We start from the raw sequence: 18,221 nt of genomic DNA, 5'->3' as shown, positions 1-18,221 counted from the left end.
TTTTGTCTCATTGAGAAGTTTACAGATAAGATGATCAAGGTGTTTTTTTATTTATTTGCATAGGTTAGATAATTTAACTGGCACTTTATAACCCTCAGTTTCAAATATCTTTCAAAAATATTCACAGCAGTAGTGCAGAAGTTACAAAAACCACTTTATAAATGCTTATACTGTAAAATTCTCTTTTCAACATACAGACTGAAATCTAAGAAAGGTCACATGCCTTAAACCGGATTCATACGTTTCTGGTTTGTGTGAACTGACAACCAGGCATGTTTAACTGCCTGTAAATATAAATTATGGTGCTTTAGCTGCTTATAATAATTCAATCTAACATATGGAATCTGATAATCAAGAATGAAATGCAAAAAATTGTAAAGATTAAACCCAAGTTCCCATCTTACAATCTAAACAGAAAACTGGAAGCCTTGAACTTGACCTACACAGATCTAATCAAGCCTTTAAGGCTTAAGGCTCAGTGTCCTGTCTTTAAATACTGTAAGGATTTAAAAAAAAAAAGTTTAGATTCTCATACTTCAAACCATTCAATCTAAATGACATCCAAACTATGATGACCTCTTATAGTAAAGAGAAGTAAACTCATCCTGAAAGTACACATGCAAAATCTACAAGTAACTTGGTCACTTAAACAGAATACTAGAAATAGTAAAGCCGTCACAGGCAACTGGCAAGAATAGTTTTAGTTCAAAACAAATAAGTTCAAGCATTGTCATGTCTCTCCATTAATCTGAGCTCCTACTTTACACAATGTGTAAGTTAAAAGTCAGGCACTGTTGGAAACAGCTACTGTAACAGCATTATGGAACAATGCTACAACCTTACAGCTCTGATTTTAGTAATTTAAGTAATCTGGAAGAAGATGAACCACAAATCTAACAGTGATGGTAAATCTAAGGATTTCTACTGAAATTATGTGCAAATCTCCATCTGATGGTAACGATGTATTAGGCAAAATCCTTCCTGGAGTCCAGCCGTGTGTTTTGCATCAGCCCAAATCTGTACCTTGAGACGTGGTCAATTTTTGAAGGCTCCGCAGCGACTGGCTCGACAAATGAAATCTTTGAGCAGATTACCGTCAATTTGCCAGAAAGCAGCAGTCTGAGTCACCTCAGTCAGGTGATTTACGCAGAATTTGAAGCAGAATTCTTCAAGGTCCTGAGTGACAGAGAAGAGAACAAATAAATAAACTGTTCTTCAACTTGGTCAAACGCTCCAACAACAGACAGTCTGAGTGTCTCGTAGTGCTGACCCAGCTTCCTGCATCCTGGTGATCCTCCCAGTTCCACTGTTCTAAGCCCCAGTTGCTCACACATGGTTTGCTTTTTTCTCATGTAGCACACAGCTGCCAACAGTCTGCATCAGATGTGTTTTATTCACTACATGTAACTTAGTGTTGTTAGGTGAGGGAGACGGAGTGGATGCATGAAGGGTGCAGGAGGAAGGAGGCAGCACACATGATGCCCACTCTGTAGTGGTGGATGCATCAGACTATTAGTAGCCCTGCTGACATGTCGGTACAATATGACATCAAATAATCTTTGTATTGCTGAGCTGGTGGGTTAAAAGCAGATTAATGTTGAGTCTGACTGTGTCATGCATTCTCACTTCTGTTGGATAAAAGATCAAAGCAGGGCTGCAGTGCATGTGTGAAAATGGCTAAGGAGGCAGCTGCGGATCAGCAGGTGGAGCTGGTCATCCACCAATCAGGACTGGTGGGTGTTTTCATTAGCTGTTTTTTTTTTTTGAAGGTCAATGTTTTAACAAAGTTACTTTATCTTTTCTCTGCTGCCTCAAACAGATTTGTTCTGAAAAAACAAACAAAAAAACAAAAAGTTTTTCACCCCAGCAAGAGCAAAATCTACTTTAAAGGGCTTCAAGAATGAAAGATTTCAATCATTCATGCATGCAGTTATGAAGTCCTTCATAAGAACATGAAGAACTGAGGTATGAAATTAAAAATTCTTCATTTTAATATTGCAGCTTAGTATTTTTGCAAAAACACAAAAGCACAATTGACTCTCTAGGCTCAACAAACGCTTGCTGAAAAAAAAAATGAATCAAAATTTTAGTGGATTTTATTTGAAATTAAAAAATTTTATTTAACCACAAATACTTAAAAGACAGGACAAATGATTAAGGGGATAGCAATTTAGGTTTTTACTAGAAACAAAGGAACAGTAAGTACACTGTACTTTTCAGGGTGAGGGTCATATTACTGAGTGGCCTAACTTTGTCTAACTTCCAGGTATTTTATTTTCCTCTACACTTCTCTTGAAAGTTTGAACAGTGATTTATAAAAATAATAAGTTAGACTCGGCTGCATTGTTATAAGGTTACACAGGCCTGAAAATTTTGGTACATATTTTTTCTGTAAGTTGGTAAGGAAGAACAGTCTTTATGACATTTATATTGGTAAAATAAAACGACAGTTGAATAGCAGAATAGTATAAACTATGAAAAGTGTATAGTAAAATTATACCAAACATGCACTACAAGCAGAGGCAGTTTCACTGTGACTGGCAGTACAGAAAGATTAAACTTTTGGGATGAGCACTAAAGCACAATAAAAGGCTCTGGAGACTCGTTTTTCAACTTTTTGAAAAACTTTGGTTGTAATAGTTTAATAGTTTAACTATACTTAAGAATAATTCATCATTAATCATTACTAACACTGCATTTAACTATGCAGCGTTATTAATTTGTTACATCGATGGATTAAACACAACTTTGAGACAATTTTCTTTTCTTTTTTGGATTTGGTTTTTTTTTGTGTTGAAGAATTTTGTTTTTAAAACAACAACAACAACAACAACAACAACAACAACAACAAAACACATTATTGGGGGAAGAAAAAGTGGGTAGTTCAATTCCCACTGACTTTTCCTTGGACAACATACTGCAAATTGCAACAAAGCAATGTATATAAAGAATTAGCTTGATAACAATGTGTGTGTGAATGGTTAATAATGTGGCTTGTAGTATAAAATTCTTTTGAGAGGTCAGTAAGCCTAAGAAAGTGCTTTAAATACCAGCCCAAATACATTCATTGTCTATATTTATCCACCACTGTTTAAGGTTGCTAGCATCACTACCTAATGTGAATCACTGCCTGATTTGAGTCATTTTCCTGCACATAAGGTTCACCTGCCTGTGGTGTCTGTCAGGTTCACATATGTGTGACTCACAGTGACGGTGACAGCTACTGTTGGAAAACCAGATGCTTTAGCATTTATGTTCTGTCTAATTTGTAGCCTAACTGATTAAAGAAGTGTGGGAGCATTTTCAGGATTTCATATTAATGCTAATGTAAATGTAATTAACAGCACACAAGTCATAATAAAATGAATTTCAGACTTTATTGGTAGGTCCTATTAAAAGTTCCAGACGGCCATGTCTGGCTTTGAAATTGAAACCTATGCTAACAAATACGTTCTATTACCTCTGTGCAGACAGGCTAATAGTTTCCCTCTTGTTTGCATTATTTATGCAAAACAGGCTGCTGGCTGTAGCATCATACTGGCTGTACAGACCTGTGAGTGAAATCAACCTTCTTACTGCATTCTCAGTAGGAGTGAATAAGCAAACAAAGATTTTCACAAAACAGAACTAAGGGAGCCAGCATTCTATGATTTAATCTAAAATATCAATTTTACATGTGTTAAAGTAAAAAGAGCTTTCAAGGACATTTGCATATTATCACACATGCAGCTGATAGTTGGTAGACTAACCTCTGCATCATAGCGCACAGCGGCAGACAGCAGAGAAAAAGCATTTTCGACGATGATTCCCCTCTTGATAATGTGCTGACACAGGCGTTTTAGGCGGTTCTCACAGTAGGAGGTGGCCAGATCCAGGAGCCCTGAGCGCACACAGAACCACACAGGACTGGAATTATGATTATATTCAAGAACTTTTAGTTGAAGTCCCTTTCACAGAAATAAATAAAAATACAAAAAAGTAATAAACTCATGACAAATAGATATCGTTGTTACTAATATCACTGATACTAGGTCAATGGGTAGTACTGAAATCACTCAGAGATCATGTGGTGAAGTGTATGTGAGACTGACCAATAGCATCCTCGGGAGGCAACTCCACACTGTCTGTGTAGAGGAACTCCAGAAACGAGCGGTACACAGGGTACGAGAACTGGTCTATTTCAATCACCTCCTTCATGTCTTCGTTCCAGTGAGACTGGAACATTGATCTGAAATGTTCACACCTGCACAGCAAACGATACAGACACAGGTGTTACAAGAACCATTTCTTCCCCCAATAATGTGTTTTCTTTTTAAACGGTTTATAACTCCCATAACCCGATAAACCAGCTTGGCTGTTAAATTCAAACCTGATCTTGAGAACTGCTTTGTGGACATAGATGTATTTTCCATCAACACAGAACTTGAGATCCGCTGTCTCTGGGTTGTCAAACTCCTTTTTCAGAGACTGAGCCACAGTCAAGAAGTCATCGTGTTCTGGAGGGGGAAAAAACAGCACACATACAGGTCCCACAACACTCAAGCTCTGGCAACAGAAAGATAACAACTATAGCAATGAGACCAATCCCACTTCCAAAAAGGTGGGAAGCTGTGTAGAAAACACTGAAAGATTTTCAGAACCTTTAAACCCTATATTTGGTAGACAAAGACAAGACAAAGACAGCATTACACATGTTGAAACTGAAACTTTTATTACTTTTTGATAAATATATGCTCATTTTTAGTTCGAGGCCAGCATTACACTTTTAAAAAATGGACAAGGACAACAAAAAACGTTGTAAGGTATTCTCTAGTTAAATAAAATTAAAAAAAAATTTTAACAGCGATTTGGATTTGGTCTTATCCAGCTAACCTCAGGGTTAACTCTGGGTTCTCTGTATTATGTAAGGCAGTTTACTTCTTTCCAGGATACATTGCCAGCTTACACTGTAGAGATAACCTGCTACACAGTAAGTTTTCCTGTTTCACTTTAGAAAGCTAAAAATGTTTACTTTAGTTTTTATTAGTTTGAGTGTTAGTTTTAGTCTTTCTTTAAAAATTTAGTTTTCAAAGTTCACAACATCATTTCATTTTTTCCAAAAGTCTATATTTTATTTGTATTTTTTGTTAACTAAAATGTTTTTACATTACATCTTTACCTAGTTGTGAACCACCTTTGTGTGACCGCTTAGCCTGATTCCAAGTGTTGGGATAAGGAAAGCCAGATAATGGAATGAAAGCCTGGGTGAGCTGAACTTGTTTCGTAATACAAGCCAGAGATGCGTTGACTTCAAGATTGGACTTTCCAAATGAAAACTGCTCTTTGGTCTCCACGTTATAGCCAAAGAACCAACTTTCACTTTTCAGTGAAGGTCAGTTTGACACAAGTTGGCATGTAAGACTTCCAAGGAGAGGTGCACAAGAAGATGACATTGAAGAGAACAGTGGACAAATAAGGGAAGGTTTTTATCTTTTATGGACGGAGTCAATACATTTTATAATTGCACATCAAATAAAAAGAGCTTCATAAAACAAACAGTGATCAATAGCCATACATTTGTGGTTAATGGAATGAAATCCAAAAATTAGTAATACTACATAATTAGTGCTATCCTTGGACTCTTTCAGATCATTCTCTTACCCACTGAAAGAAGCCTCCACATTACTGAGGGGGTGGCAAAGCAGGCAAAGACATCATCTGTGCAGGCAAAGTGTGTCAGGTGAGGGAGCACTATGGACTGGCCCCTGCACTGGCCCCACATGTACACCTGACCGCTCTGGGTTTTAGCAGCTGACGTGTGTGTGGAGTGACAGGAAGCAATCTCTACAATTCTGTTAAAGGAGCAGAGAAGTCAGTGGATGGTGGTGCAGGGACAGGATGAGTTAGATGTGTGATGCTTTACCTCACCTCTCTTTCTCAGTCAGAATCTGAACTGGGCTCAGCTGGTTGCTCTTGTTGCCAGTGCCCAGTTGTCCATATGTGTTGGCACCCCAAGCGTAAAGCAACCCTTCATCCGTTAGTGCCATGGAGTGTGCATATCCTGACACGATCTAGAGAGGGGAAAAAAAATCAAACAATTTTCAATATAACGTAGTATTTGAAACTCTTGTCTACAATAAATAAAATAATTCCAAATTATTAGCAACATTTTTTATACATTCTATACTACAGATGTGCTTATTACAGCCTCTTAATTGTGGTTTCAATTCAATTTTATTTATACAGCACCAAATCAAAACAATAGTTGCCTCGAGGCGCTTTATATTGTAAGGTAGACCCTATAATAATACAAAGATTCCTGTGTAAAATATTGTATTTTGGGAACTTCACTCCTTTTTGGACAACATACAGCATCACACTCAAATTCTGGTGTTTTATAATTACTCTGGCAGTAGTTTTACAGGAGTGCTAAGATTTTAAATCATTACTGTAAAGAATGCTCATTTAAGGAAAAAAAAACAAAACATAAAAACAAGTGAATATAAACCCAACTACAATTTAAATAAATAAAGTCACAGGCCCTGCATAAATGTCCATATCTAACATAGAGCTACTTATGCCATTTATTCTGCACAAAAGAATATATAAAATATAAAAGCACATATAAACTGTAATCCAAAATGTACAGTCTTTCATACATGTGCAACAAACAGTCGTTCGTACAGAACTCATGCATGACGAGTTCTTCACTGTGAGTGAGGAAGACACAACGGTGGAAGACCAATAAAACGAAGCTAAAGCTAAAACTATCCAGAGCTCCAAGCCTGCTATAATCCAGCAGCCTCGGTATGAACAGTCAAAGGACTGAAACAGTTACAAGGACAATTTTGGAGACAAGCGAAATAACAGAAACAGGTCAATATCCTGCTTTCTGTTGAAGTTTAGTTAAGTATATATTTGAAGAAATATATTAGTAAATGATGTAAGTTCCTGACATTTGGTTTGTTATAGAATTTTGTAGTAACTGCTTTTGTACACCACGATAATATGACAGCAATTCATTTTCATTTGTTTCAGCGAAAGAAACAACTCACTGCAGTTTGGGAGGAATAGTAAAATTTACTAATTTATTTATGAAAGTACTTTTCTGCATTTAAAAAAACAGTAAGAAAAGGTCTAATCTTTGATATTTTGGATAGAGATGTTATTATATATCATTTTAGATACTGGTATGTGTGGATTTTTGTTTTCTATGATTAGCATACGGATTATTGAGTTTCTGACACAAACAAGTCTAGTGATTATAATCAGTTCATTCCTGAGTCCTTGTTTTTGCCAAATTCCCTCAAGGCATTCCTAAGAGTTGCCCAACCCAAAAACATCAGGATCTAGCTGTAGTTGAGGCATATAAAAACATTAGAATATATGTCTTTTTTTTTTTTAAAACTTCATACAAATTGTTTCACAGTAACCTGACGTGTGTAATCTCACACCTGTTGCACACATAAACCCTGCAGACCAACAAGTCGACAGGGGGTCAGCTGGTTCCCATTGTTTCCAAGTCCAAGTTGTCCGTTGCCGTTATAACCCCAACCGTACACCTAGAGAGACAAAAAGAGAACATGAGTGCTGCTTCAGTGAGAGTAAGCCAATACTGTTTCATAAAGCTCCAGGATAAGTTAAAAAAAAAAAATCACCTCTCCATTGTCCACTACTGCCAGGGATGAGGTCTGACCACAGACGATACTCACAGCCACCTTGTTCTGCAGGCAGCTGGACACCCTGCGGGGTGTGGGCTGGTTCGCTGTGGAGCCTGAGCCCACTTGACCACAGTTATTGTAACCCCATGCATACACCTGCCGGGCAAAAAGATAAAGTTAAGAATAAGAACAGGATGAAATTCTCTATGAAAGCCAGATACTTTAAAAATAATTTGAAAAGGTTATTACCCCCTCTCACTTCTCCTTCGAGTCAACAGATTTATCTTAAGGTCAAAGTGACAATGTAATATAAAGCTACTTAAAATGATAGTTCTTACTGCTTACATTGTTTGTACTGACAACATAAAGGCACACAAGGAATGATATATGGGAATTATAAATATCACATTATGGTTTGCATCCAAATATCATGTCACATTTGACCTCTGACCTCACTTTTATATTTCACATCTTTTTTTAAGCCGACCCCATAATGTGTTACATCTTTAAAGAAAGTACTGTAGAGAGAAAGAATGAGCTGCATGGTTACTGTCAGAGATGAGGTATACTATTATATATGTGTGGAAATATGTGTGTGTATGTATGTACGGATGCATACATGTATATATACATATATGTATGTATGTGCATGTATGTATAACTTGTACATATCTTTCTTGTGTAAATGTAAATTTGTCTGTTATTGTGTAAATACTTACGCTAATGTGTACTTCACACACATGGAGAAATGCCAAACTGCCTTTCATTGTTCTTGTAACAGTGACAATAAAAAGCTATTCTATTAAGCTCAAGTTATTCGCGTTATTTAAGTCATTTACAAATCAATACCTATAATCTTTTACCTACTCCTCCATAATGTTTGAAATCAAAGCAAACATGTCATGCTACCCTTATCTCATTTTTAGTGTACTACAAACGTATGCATTTATATTTTATTTTTAATAACATCATTTATGAAAGTATGTGTAAAACAAAATGACATGTAAATATATTACACTAAATAATATAAAAATATCCCCTTAAATGTAAATACTGTACAAAGAGTGAGCTGACTTGGCTCATGTTTTATGGTTATTACTGTTTTTTTGTTTGTTTAATTTTTTTGTAAGATTTGCAAGAACATGTCAGCCATGTTCACAGCAGTGAATGATGGATTTATTAAGATCCAAATGTGATTATTGTATCAGCTGTATAACAAGAAAAATACACAGACTCTCTAGCTACCAGGATAGCTGCATCCCTCATATTAAAAACAGGGGAAAAAAAAGTTTGACCAGCCAGGCCAGGATCTAACGGAGCTCACTAACTGTGTGAAGCAACTCGAAGCACAATACATTCCTTGTGGCTGGGCTTATTTTTCTAGGTTCTTAACTCAGGGGGCTCAAATGTAGCTGTGACTGGAATACGGGTAAGTGTTAGGGTCCATTAACTAGGTAACAGCTTTAGTCAGAGCAGAGTCACCTGTGTAACTAGAAAAGTTTCAAACAGGCGTCTGTATTTCCCTCTCTGTAAATCTGCTGTAAAAGTGAATTATTTTTGTCTCTCTTCTTTAACTCCTACAAACTCACTTCTCCTGTATCAGTTAGAGCCATTGAGTGGTGAGAGCCACAGGCCACCTCTGTGACCTTCTTATTGAGCAGGTTGGCAGACACGAGCACTGGAGCTACTCCTTGGTTGGTTGTCCCATTTCCCAGTTGGCTGTAGCCATTATGGCCCCAGGCAAATAGCTCTCCATCTGAAATACAAAGAGTTTAGTCATTCTCCTGCACTTTTTAATCCAACTGTAAAGAGGAGGATTACATCTTTTGTTAAGCTACCCTCTGTGGCCAGCAGGATGTGGGGTCCACTACCGTAAGTCAGGCTAACCACCTTTCTGCCACTCAGGAAGTCCAGTTTTTTGGGTACAATTGTGCTCAGGCTGTCCCCTGTTCCCAGGCAGTTACTGCAGTTCAGCCCAAACACAAACACCTGAGTGTGGAGGTCGGGGGAGAGGAAAAAAGAAAAAAAGAATTCAGTGTTGATTGGTGATAAGGAGTGCTAAACAGACAGCGCCAGTCAGCTGAGTAGGGAACGGGTCAGAGTACAAACACAGAAACATCAACACCAGCAGGCAACACTGAGAGGAAGATGTGTGTTAATTGTGCAATAACACAAATATAAAAGATCATTTTAAAAGAAAGTTGCATTTTCTTTCCTGACTTAAATTCATTACAATGGTATGAAAAATCTTTTTACACTTGACAAAGTTCCCATTCACAAACCTCTAAAAAGTGTTTTTCTTATCACAGTGGTACCACGATTTAGCCACTTAGCATGTGTTAAAGCAGAGGTGCTCACATTTCTAGGAGCCAGGGAAAGGACCCCCCTTTCTCCTAAAATCTTAACATTGATTTAGCTGGCTTGGGTTTCGCATCACCTGATAATGTAGACTGACTCAAATATTTGTTAATGCTTATGAGCTAGATAATGTGCCAAGATACAAACCAAAAGGAGTGATTTTTTGCAGCCTTACAAACAAACTAACATAGAATTTCTTCTGGCCAAACAATAACATTTTTTCTTATTCATTTATTTATTTAGTTGGTTAGTTAGCTAACCTTTATTTAACCAGGAGAATATGACTCACAACCACATCCTTGCCAAGAAAGACAGCAATACAAACAACAGAGGTGTGTGTGTTATGCAACTACGTTTTATGCAACACAGACAAATACACACAGAACCCCCCCCCCCCCCCCACACACACACACACACACAAATTAACTACACTAAAATACAGCTTATTAAAAAAACGAAACTAACCAAAATGTAAAACTACAACTTCAGCATCAATAAAGCCTGAAACCTCAACAGTCTTTATAATAAGTCAGTGTCAGTAACGAGGGTAATAATATTCAGGCAAAACATTTTCAGGCTGAAGGAACTGCAGTCTCTTTAAGTTCATTTAGTGAGACCAGTTCCTTAAATGTAGTTCATTTTGCATCTGATTCTAGGAGTAAGGAGCTGCAAAGTTTAATGCTCTTTCTCTAAGTTCAGTGGAAATCTTTAGAGCACACAGAAGATACGAGTCTTGGGACCTAAGGCAACAAGTTAACAAACTTTCTGATCAATGTAAGTCAGTAAGATGGGAACAGACCAAGATATTATCAATAAGACTATATCGGTGGTTGAGTCTTCAAAATGACAAAGCAGATCACCCGACCTAAGCAGGCAATGTACAGCATGTGACTCTTAAAAGCTTTAAGGTTTGTAATAAATCTCAGTGCTCCATGATAGACAGAATCCAGCATATGTAAGCACAGTGAAGATCCCCTTGCATCACCATAATCGAACACTTTCACAAGAGTGGAATCAACATCTTAAGAGGTAACGACACACAACACGGTATAAACTGTGTATATAAATTTTATTTTAAAAAATTTAAAACCCCTTAGCTGGGTTGCAGAATCCTGGAGAACCACTGAGCTAAAACACCAACAACATCAAAGTAATTCAAATCATCTAGGTAGCTACTGCAAGTTTTAGTACTAATTAAAAAAGGATGAAAGGACCAGAGATCCATCCTTTTAAACAACTGTCTTGAACCCTTTAAGCTTATTTTGTAATTTTGGCTGTAAAATTACAAGATAATTCTCATCTTTCAGACAGCAGAACTTGGGAATGCTTTGTGAACCGTGATACACTGAATATCCCTGTAAAGCCTGCCTTCTTTTCTTTCCGAAACTTTTTTTTTTTTTAACAAAGCCTTTGCTAAAAGGGGTCATCTGATTGTTGGGGGTTTCTTTGTTTTCTCTGAGTTATTGTAGGGTCTTTATTACCTTACAATATAAGGTGAAGCGCCTTGAGGCACCTGTTGCTGTTCTGTGTTACATCATGTGAATAAATACTTTTCAGCAAGTCTTAACAGTTTTGAGCTTTTTTAAAATGGCAAATAACTGATTTTCAACACTAGCATTCAACTGCAATCTTTACACATCAGGCTGTTACAATACAACATTTATAAAATTGTTATTATTGTTATTTATTCTTTAACTTTTGGTTCTCTTTATGGTCTCCAGAAGAAAAATCTGGTTCTTTCCCTGGAGCTATTGTCAGAAATATTGAGTACTACAGCTTAAAACACACAGCTACTGAGAGGCAGTCTCTGTTTATCATGCTACAATAACACTGACATAAAAAAATGCAATGCAGTGTAAGCATGCTCTGTGGTGGATTACCTACTGTAAGCATGTTTTCTTCTACCACTGATTAAAGTTGAATGCGCTATAAACTGAACCCAACAGCTGTTTTCAAGGTAGGACACTCAAACAATCCATACTAGGCTGAATGAAATTATAATAATGTAAACATGAAATGTAGCTTAAAGGCTAAAAACGTGGAAAAACAACAGGTCATCTGACTATCAATTATGCAACATGAAGCAAGCTTCAAAGCTTTCAGTCATCTTGCTCTTGATTAACACACAACCACAACCCCGTTTTCCCTCTGACCCCTCACCTCATCATCATTGGTAATGTAGATGGCCTCATTAGCAGATGATCCAAACACGCATGCTTTCCGTATGGAAGCGAGCTCCTGAGGCCCCATCAGGCTGAACATGGGCCACTTGGTTACATCCACCATGGTGTCCTCACAGTATGTGGCAAGGGCGGCAGGCTAGAAGGATGAACTTCAATCCACAGGTGGGACACGGGACAGGGAGAGGGGGAAGGTCTGAAGAGGCAAGGCTGCCAGCGCTGCAGTCACTGGACACAAACACAAGCAAAATTGTAATGTCTTCCAGATAATCATCTTTTCACAATATATTGTTAGTTCAGTGTAGCTTTAATTCAAAGGGCTTCAGGTTTAAGTCAAGGGTTTTTGGCTTGTTTAAAAAAAAAAAAAAAAAAGAGTCAATGGCTGTTTTGGAAGTACAGCCATTTTCATACATATTCAGAAGTTTTATGGCCAGATAAAGGCTATTCACTTGTTATTTCATGACAAAGTGTTTAATTTACATTTTATTGCTTTTTATTGTAATTTTAAATATGAGGTCCAAAGAGACATCAGTGCAAGTGGAGGAGGTCATCATTAGGTGGAAAAAACAAAATAAAACATATCAGAGATTTAAAAGAAAAAAAAACTTTAGGTGGAGTCTAATCAACAATCTGCTACATTCTTTAAAAGAATCAGTGCACCAGGAACCTCAGCAAGACCAAAAGGCCTGCATCTGATTCTAGGAGTAAGGAGCTGCAAAGTTTAATGCTCTTTCTCTAAGTTCAGTGGAAATCTTTAGAGCATACGAGTCTTGGGACCTAAGGCAACAAGTTAACAAACTTTCTGATCAATGTAAGTGGCGTGGCTACGTCTACAGCCTGTCCGCAGCTCGGACACAAGCATTTCACTACATGTTGTGCTCTGTATAATTGCTTTGTTTGTTTAAGTTTATATGGATGCCAGTGGAGCTAGGCCACTACCGTTCATTGGTGATGTGACTGCTCACAGAAGCAGCAAGGTGAATTATGACGTGTACAGCCTTTACTTCTTGCTCAGATTCAAGCAAGTGCTACAAAAATGATCATTTTGCTCTTCACAACCGATATCAGATGACACTGCGAGCTGGGCAAATGTAACGTTGCATCCTTACTTTTATTTTCCCCGTAGCTTACTCTAACTCAGTTTTAAAAAGTATAATTCTGCTTTGGAGAATCTTCTACTTTATATTCATCACAGACATCACACACACACATGCTGTTTTGACTCTCACTTATATGGTTATGGGTAAACACAGCTTATGATCCTCAAGGTCTTAAGGTTTTCTGATAAAATGGGTGTTAAAAGCGTAGTAAGCCGGGTCACAGAGGTTCTTTGTTTGGTAACAACACGGCTAAATCAGTGTTGTGCTAAACACTAACTAAAACTTTAAGTGTAATATCTTTGCTTATTTTGGTAGACTGTAATCAACAGGATTTATAAAGGGGTCATATATAAAATAAAGAAATGACCTTTGTTGCAATAATCTTTATGACTCTGTGTTATGCACCCACATTACAATTGCTCCGCACCTTTAAGGTGACTTTAAATATCCCAAAAGAACTGTGATGTTCTATTTTTTTTTTTGCTGCCCTCTTGGCTAGCTTTTTCTTGAAAAAGCTATTTTAAATGTCAGTTAGACTTTCTCCCTGGATAAGTAAAGGATATATAAGAGCCTTTTTCCCCTGTTAAAAGCGTCTACCTTATGACATGAATGTTCTTTCTGACTAAAACTAACTTGGTATCATTCAGAAGAGATACGCTTGACAAGTAATTTACAACACTTTAAAGACGGACTATTTATTTGTTTATTTTTGACAAATGCCGGAAATCCCTTTTTGACACAACACAGGCGTCATCCCGTAAATACCCACCCCCTCCCACCTGCATCATGTGTAATGATTAAAACCACTCGTAGTTACTGTTACATGACCACAGCTTGCTGTTTAATGTTTGCTATTGTTAACAAAGGGATTACTCAGCACAGTGAGTCCAGCTGACGCATCATAACACACCGTGAATGCAGCTGGTACTTGACGCACCCGCCGGGAAAATCGGTACTAACTTATCTTTTAATTGGCTACAGCTAGCGTTTAAGATTTTTTTAAAGAACAAACAAACCACATTTCAGTTCGATTGTTTGTTTGTTTTTTAAAGCTACAACATTAATACGTTCTCGTTGACTCACCCGTTAGGCAGGTCCGCTTCTACGGCCGTTGGCGCTTGCTCCTGGCCGCCTCACCATGGCACATAACGGCTGACAGTCCGTTTTCACTTTCTGCCGTGGCCGCCGTGCTCAAGTGCGTTTATTTGCGGAAGTGAGGAGAAAAATAATGTCACGTGATTCTAAGACCAGCACAGTCGATTGCAGATTTCACCAATATTTCCCTTTCGCCTCTATCCCCACCTCGCATTTTCCTACCAAATCTAGCTGTGGTTTTCAGCTAGATTAGTATGCAGTTAACCGCCAAGTAGTACACTAGATTTCACATTCATTCGCCGAAGAGGAATATAGAGGAATATTTGGTCAGGTTTAAGAAAAATAAGACTTTTGTTAGATAGTTATTCTTTTATGCCGTATCCAAAATGCAACATGGATATAACCAGAACTTAATAAACACCTAGGATTTGAAGTTGGAGACATCTGGTCTTTTGAAGCCCAATTTTCAGAATTAATATTTTTATACTCAGGGAGGTTTTTTTTTGTTTGTTTTTTTGATGCGGTGGGGAGACTAGTAGTGCGTTTGTGTCTGTTATTTGGAAGTGTAAAGAACAATCCTGACGCACAGTTTAAAGTACTGTATTCTTTAATGTCTTAAACATCAGTTATGTACATTGCTTATGTCAGACTACATAAATAAAAATCAGATTTTACCCAGAGGTACCAGAATCAGCAGGAAAAACATCTTCTGAAAATAAAGTTTGCCTTACCTCTCTATAATAAAAGGTCGTTGTTTCTCTGATTGCATTTTCTCATCATTGAAATATACTTTTGAGTGTCTCTCCCTCTTTTTTGTCAGGTTTTTTTTAAAGTTTCAAGACAACTGAGTGCCCGGATCTGCAAAGGAAGCTTTTGTAATGCAACCAAAACCTTCAGATCTAAGTGGACATTTTAGTCGCCTGCTCTTCCAAAGGTCAAGAAAGAAGTTAGCATCCTCACTCAAGAGATGATCCATTCTCAGATTTGCTGTGTGCCTCTTTAGAGTTATTGATTACATATTCTTCCAAAATGCACCATGTTATGTAAAATACTTGTACTTTACTAAAAAAACAAAACAATTCCCCACGCGGTTAACTTGGTGCATTTGGATCTGGGTCAAGCAGGATTAACGTTCCATTTGGAGGCCTCTTATCTTATTTTGCTTCTTTTTGTACTCCACAGGAAATCCAGATTCAGTGTTTGCTGTCCAAGTTAATCATTGAGTGAGCCAGTGTGTTCATCAACACTCACGTAAGGATTCGGCTAACGGAAACATTCACAGCACAAATGAGGCATTTACTCCTCTAATCTAGTTTTCAGTTGTGAATATGTACAGCAGAGCCAAAAGTCTGGTATAGTCTACATTAGGGTGGCAGAGTAAAGTCTAAAAATTACTTGAAAGACAGCCATGAACCACAAATAAATATCATCCAATTAGCTGCTGAAATGTCTGACCTATAAAAAGGACAAGCCAAAGAAAGGAGAAAGAGTACTTTACATTTGCTTTTTCATAACAAGGTGGTCAGCCTGCTAAAGTCACATAAAGGAAGCGATGCTCATCTTTAAAATATTCAGAGCACGTAAAAACTGAGCTCAAAGGGAGTTCAATCTTCCTCACAAACACTTAGATCAAATGAATCCCTGCAGAAAGCAACTCGCACCCATACAACTTAAAACAGCTACCATATGTGTGAGTCACAAAAGCACGAAAGATCCAACGGCTAAACAGCAAGTTTATTTTGGTTAGGATCAGAAACACAGATCATGTCCTGAGGGTCAAAGATGAAGAGGAGATATCAGAATCCCCCCCAACTGAAAAATGGCAATGATGGCTTGTGGTTTTTCCAAGAGAAGGGGGGGGGGGGGGGGGGGGGTGTAAATGGTCGGGATGCATGGTGTCATACAATGTTCAGTGAATGACATTAGAAGGGAAGCAAGTTACTCTCCAACAGCAGGGAGCAGCATTGACCATTTCTACTGGCAAACTCCAACAACAAGGAGACTACGCGTTACTAAAGCCACGTCCCCTATTTAGAGATTCTCCAGTCACTCAGTCTCGTTTCTATTCGATAAAACCTAGCTGTAGTTGAAATGAAAAACAAAAGGCACAATGATTTTCAACTCATTCTCGTCTTTAATATGCACAAGAGTTGAAAGCATCAGTGAGCCACCTTAAAGAGAAGAATTCAATCTAAAATTTATAAAAAGATACAAACAATCAGAGGCCAAAACGCTGTCTGTTGCTTTTCTCCTATTATTTTATTTAAAACAACTTTTCATTAGCAAGTAAAAATCTTGCAACAAACATAAGCTTGTATCCAATGCGGATACAAGGCAACGAAATTGTAAATCTTTAAAGTGGCTCGGTCTAGTCTGCTAGTTCATGACTGTACACCCTCTCTATAGTTTTGTTCAGTAATAAACAGCTAGTCCCAAAAAAACCCCAAAAACAAACAAACAAAAAAGCCTGGGCTGCTCATAACAAGCCCACTCAGTATTTAAAGCCCCAGTGTGACCCCCAGCCCCACCCCCCCAATCCCCACCCCAAACCCCAGCTCTGAACCCCTCTAAGTAGTTAGCAGCCAACCGGGGGGGTGGGATCATTAAGTCTTCCAGACCAGGGCTATGATTGGGATTAAAGTTTGACACATTTACCCCAAGCCTGCACATTAACCAGGACACGGGATGGTACATTTTAAACAGCCCGTCACCACTACAGAGAGGAGGAAAAAACAAAACAAAACCAGCCTGTTCCAATTTATCAGCATGTCATCACAATACATATGCAAGTCGAAAGTAAAAACAATAAAAGAAATATTGCTTCAAAAAGGAGAAAAAAAAAAAATAGAGACCCTCCCCAGCCATCTTTGACAGTTATCGTCCATCCAATGACTGTCAGCTGCAGCAGCTTTGTACAGGCTTTATGTAAATATATATTCATTAGACGGCAAGGAGAGATACACATCATGTTTTTGTACAGTTATTCAAATTGAGTGATGACATGTGACCTCTTTATCGAAAGTAGTTAAGTAATGTAAAGATCAGGACCTGCACTCGTTGTACAAGTCTAGTCTTCAGTGAGTGTAGGTCCTTTTTGTCGTTTCTGCAGTCAGACATCGTTATGCCTCTCAGACGTGTGCATAAGACTGAAGAAAACCTAAAAAATAAAATAGTAATACAAAGGAAGCTCCACAGACCCAACCAGTAGAAGCGGAAACATGAAACCAATTTGTCTGTAGCGAAATTTAAAAAAAAAAAAAAAAAAAAAAAAAAGGTCATATTGCAATTAGGATGATTTTAGCTTTAAGTTGTTTTCTTTCTTTTCGTTAAACCCCCTCCCTCCATTCAGAGTTTCACATTACAGGGGAATCCCGAGCAAATAGTTTACTGAATCCCAGGACGTGGCTGAGCTCAGAAGGAGGATGTCCTGTGGGTGGCGGGGGGAGATAAACGCTACAGCTGACGTGTTCCTCTTAAGTCTCTGTGCCTTCGCCCAAAGGTGATTCCTCCCGTGACAGGTATTCACATCCGTTAAAATAAAAATTTTGCCGCTTTGCTTAATCAGTAGCAGGCAATTAGCAGGTCTTAACAGTTGTATTGGGGAAAAAAAAAAAAAAAAAAAAAAAAAAAGAATTATGGCATTTTCTTCACATTTTTGATGATTTTTTTTAAAACGAACAGTAAGTTTGATAATTCAACAGAGGTCACATTAAAAAAGTGACGCCATTGAGTCAGAAGTCCCGTCAGTCAGTTTGCCACGGAGTCCTCTTGTTGCCTTAGAGCCCTTTCGCCCCTCCACCTGCCCAAGGACTCTCCTGGGAGGGCAGTGGGGGTCCGTGGTTAATCAT

At 38.0% G+C, this 18,221-nt stretch overlaps 1 protein-coding gene across 2 annotated transcripts; it reads right to left on the bottom strand.

The window, feature by feature from the left end:
- Nucleotides 1-26: 26 nt before the first annotated feature.
- Nucleotides 27-14,497, bottom strand: LOC113007650 (regulator of chromosome condensation (RCC1) and BTB (POZ) domain containing protein 1). Of its 2 annotated transcripts, XM_080291029.1 has the most exons (13): nt 14,362-14,497; nt 12,159-12,406; nt 9,479-9,629; nt 9,230-9,396; nt 7,638-7,796; nt 7,434-7,541; nt 5,908-6,050; nt 5,641-5,831; nt 4,370-4,496; nt 4,092-4,243; nt 3,750-3,880; nt 3,461-3,551; nt 1,058-1,176 (listed from the first exon to the last, which is right to left on the bottom strand). In XM_080291029.1, exons 2-12 carry the CDS (start codon nt 12,282-12,284, stop codon nt 3,504-3,506), a joined length of 1,503 nt encoding a protein of 500 aa, XP_080147155.1. In that variant the 5' UTR covers nt 12,285-12,406; nt 14,362-14,497; the 3' UTR covers nt 1,058-1,176; nt 3,461-3,503. The 2 variants fall into 2 exon arrangements, with proteins under 2 accessions (XP_026000171.1, XP_080147155.1); XM_026144386.2 differs by lacking the exon at nt 3,461-3,551 and having other exon boundaries at nt 27-1,176.
- Between the last annotated feature and the right edge of the window lie 3,724 nt (nt 14,498-18,221).

The sequence above is a fragment of the Astatotilapia calliptera genome, chromosome 16, assembly GCF_964374335.1.
Source record: "Astatotilapia calliptera chromosome 16, fAstCal68.1, whole genome shotgun sequence".
Classification (NCBI taxonomy): domain Eukaryota; kingdom Metazoa; phylum Chordata; class Actinopteri; order Cichliformes; family Cichlidae; genus Astatotilapia; species Astatotilapia calliptera.
The sequence above is the reverse complement of the archived record's forward strand: the minus strand, read 5'-3'. Positions and strand labels throughout refer to the sequence as shown.

Excerpts from the sequence above, each read along its gene's own strand:
- LOC113007650 (XM_026144386.2), bottom strand. The coding sequence starts at position 12,284 with ATGGTGGATGTAACCAAGTGGCCCATGTTCAGCCTGATGGGGCCTCAG. Across the intron at positions 9,397-9,478 it reads CATCCTGCTGGCCACAGAGG|ATGGAGAGCTATTTGCCTGG; the intron begins GTAGCTTAACAA and ends TTTGTATTTCAG. Across the intron at positions 7,542-7,637 it reads CAGTAGTGGACAATGGAGAG|GTGTACGGTTGGGGTTATAA; the intron begins GTGATTTTTTTT and ends TTGTCTCTCTAG.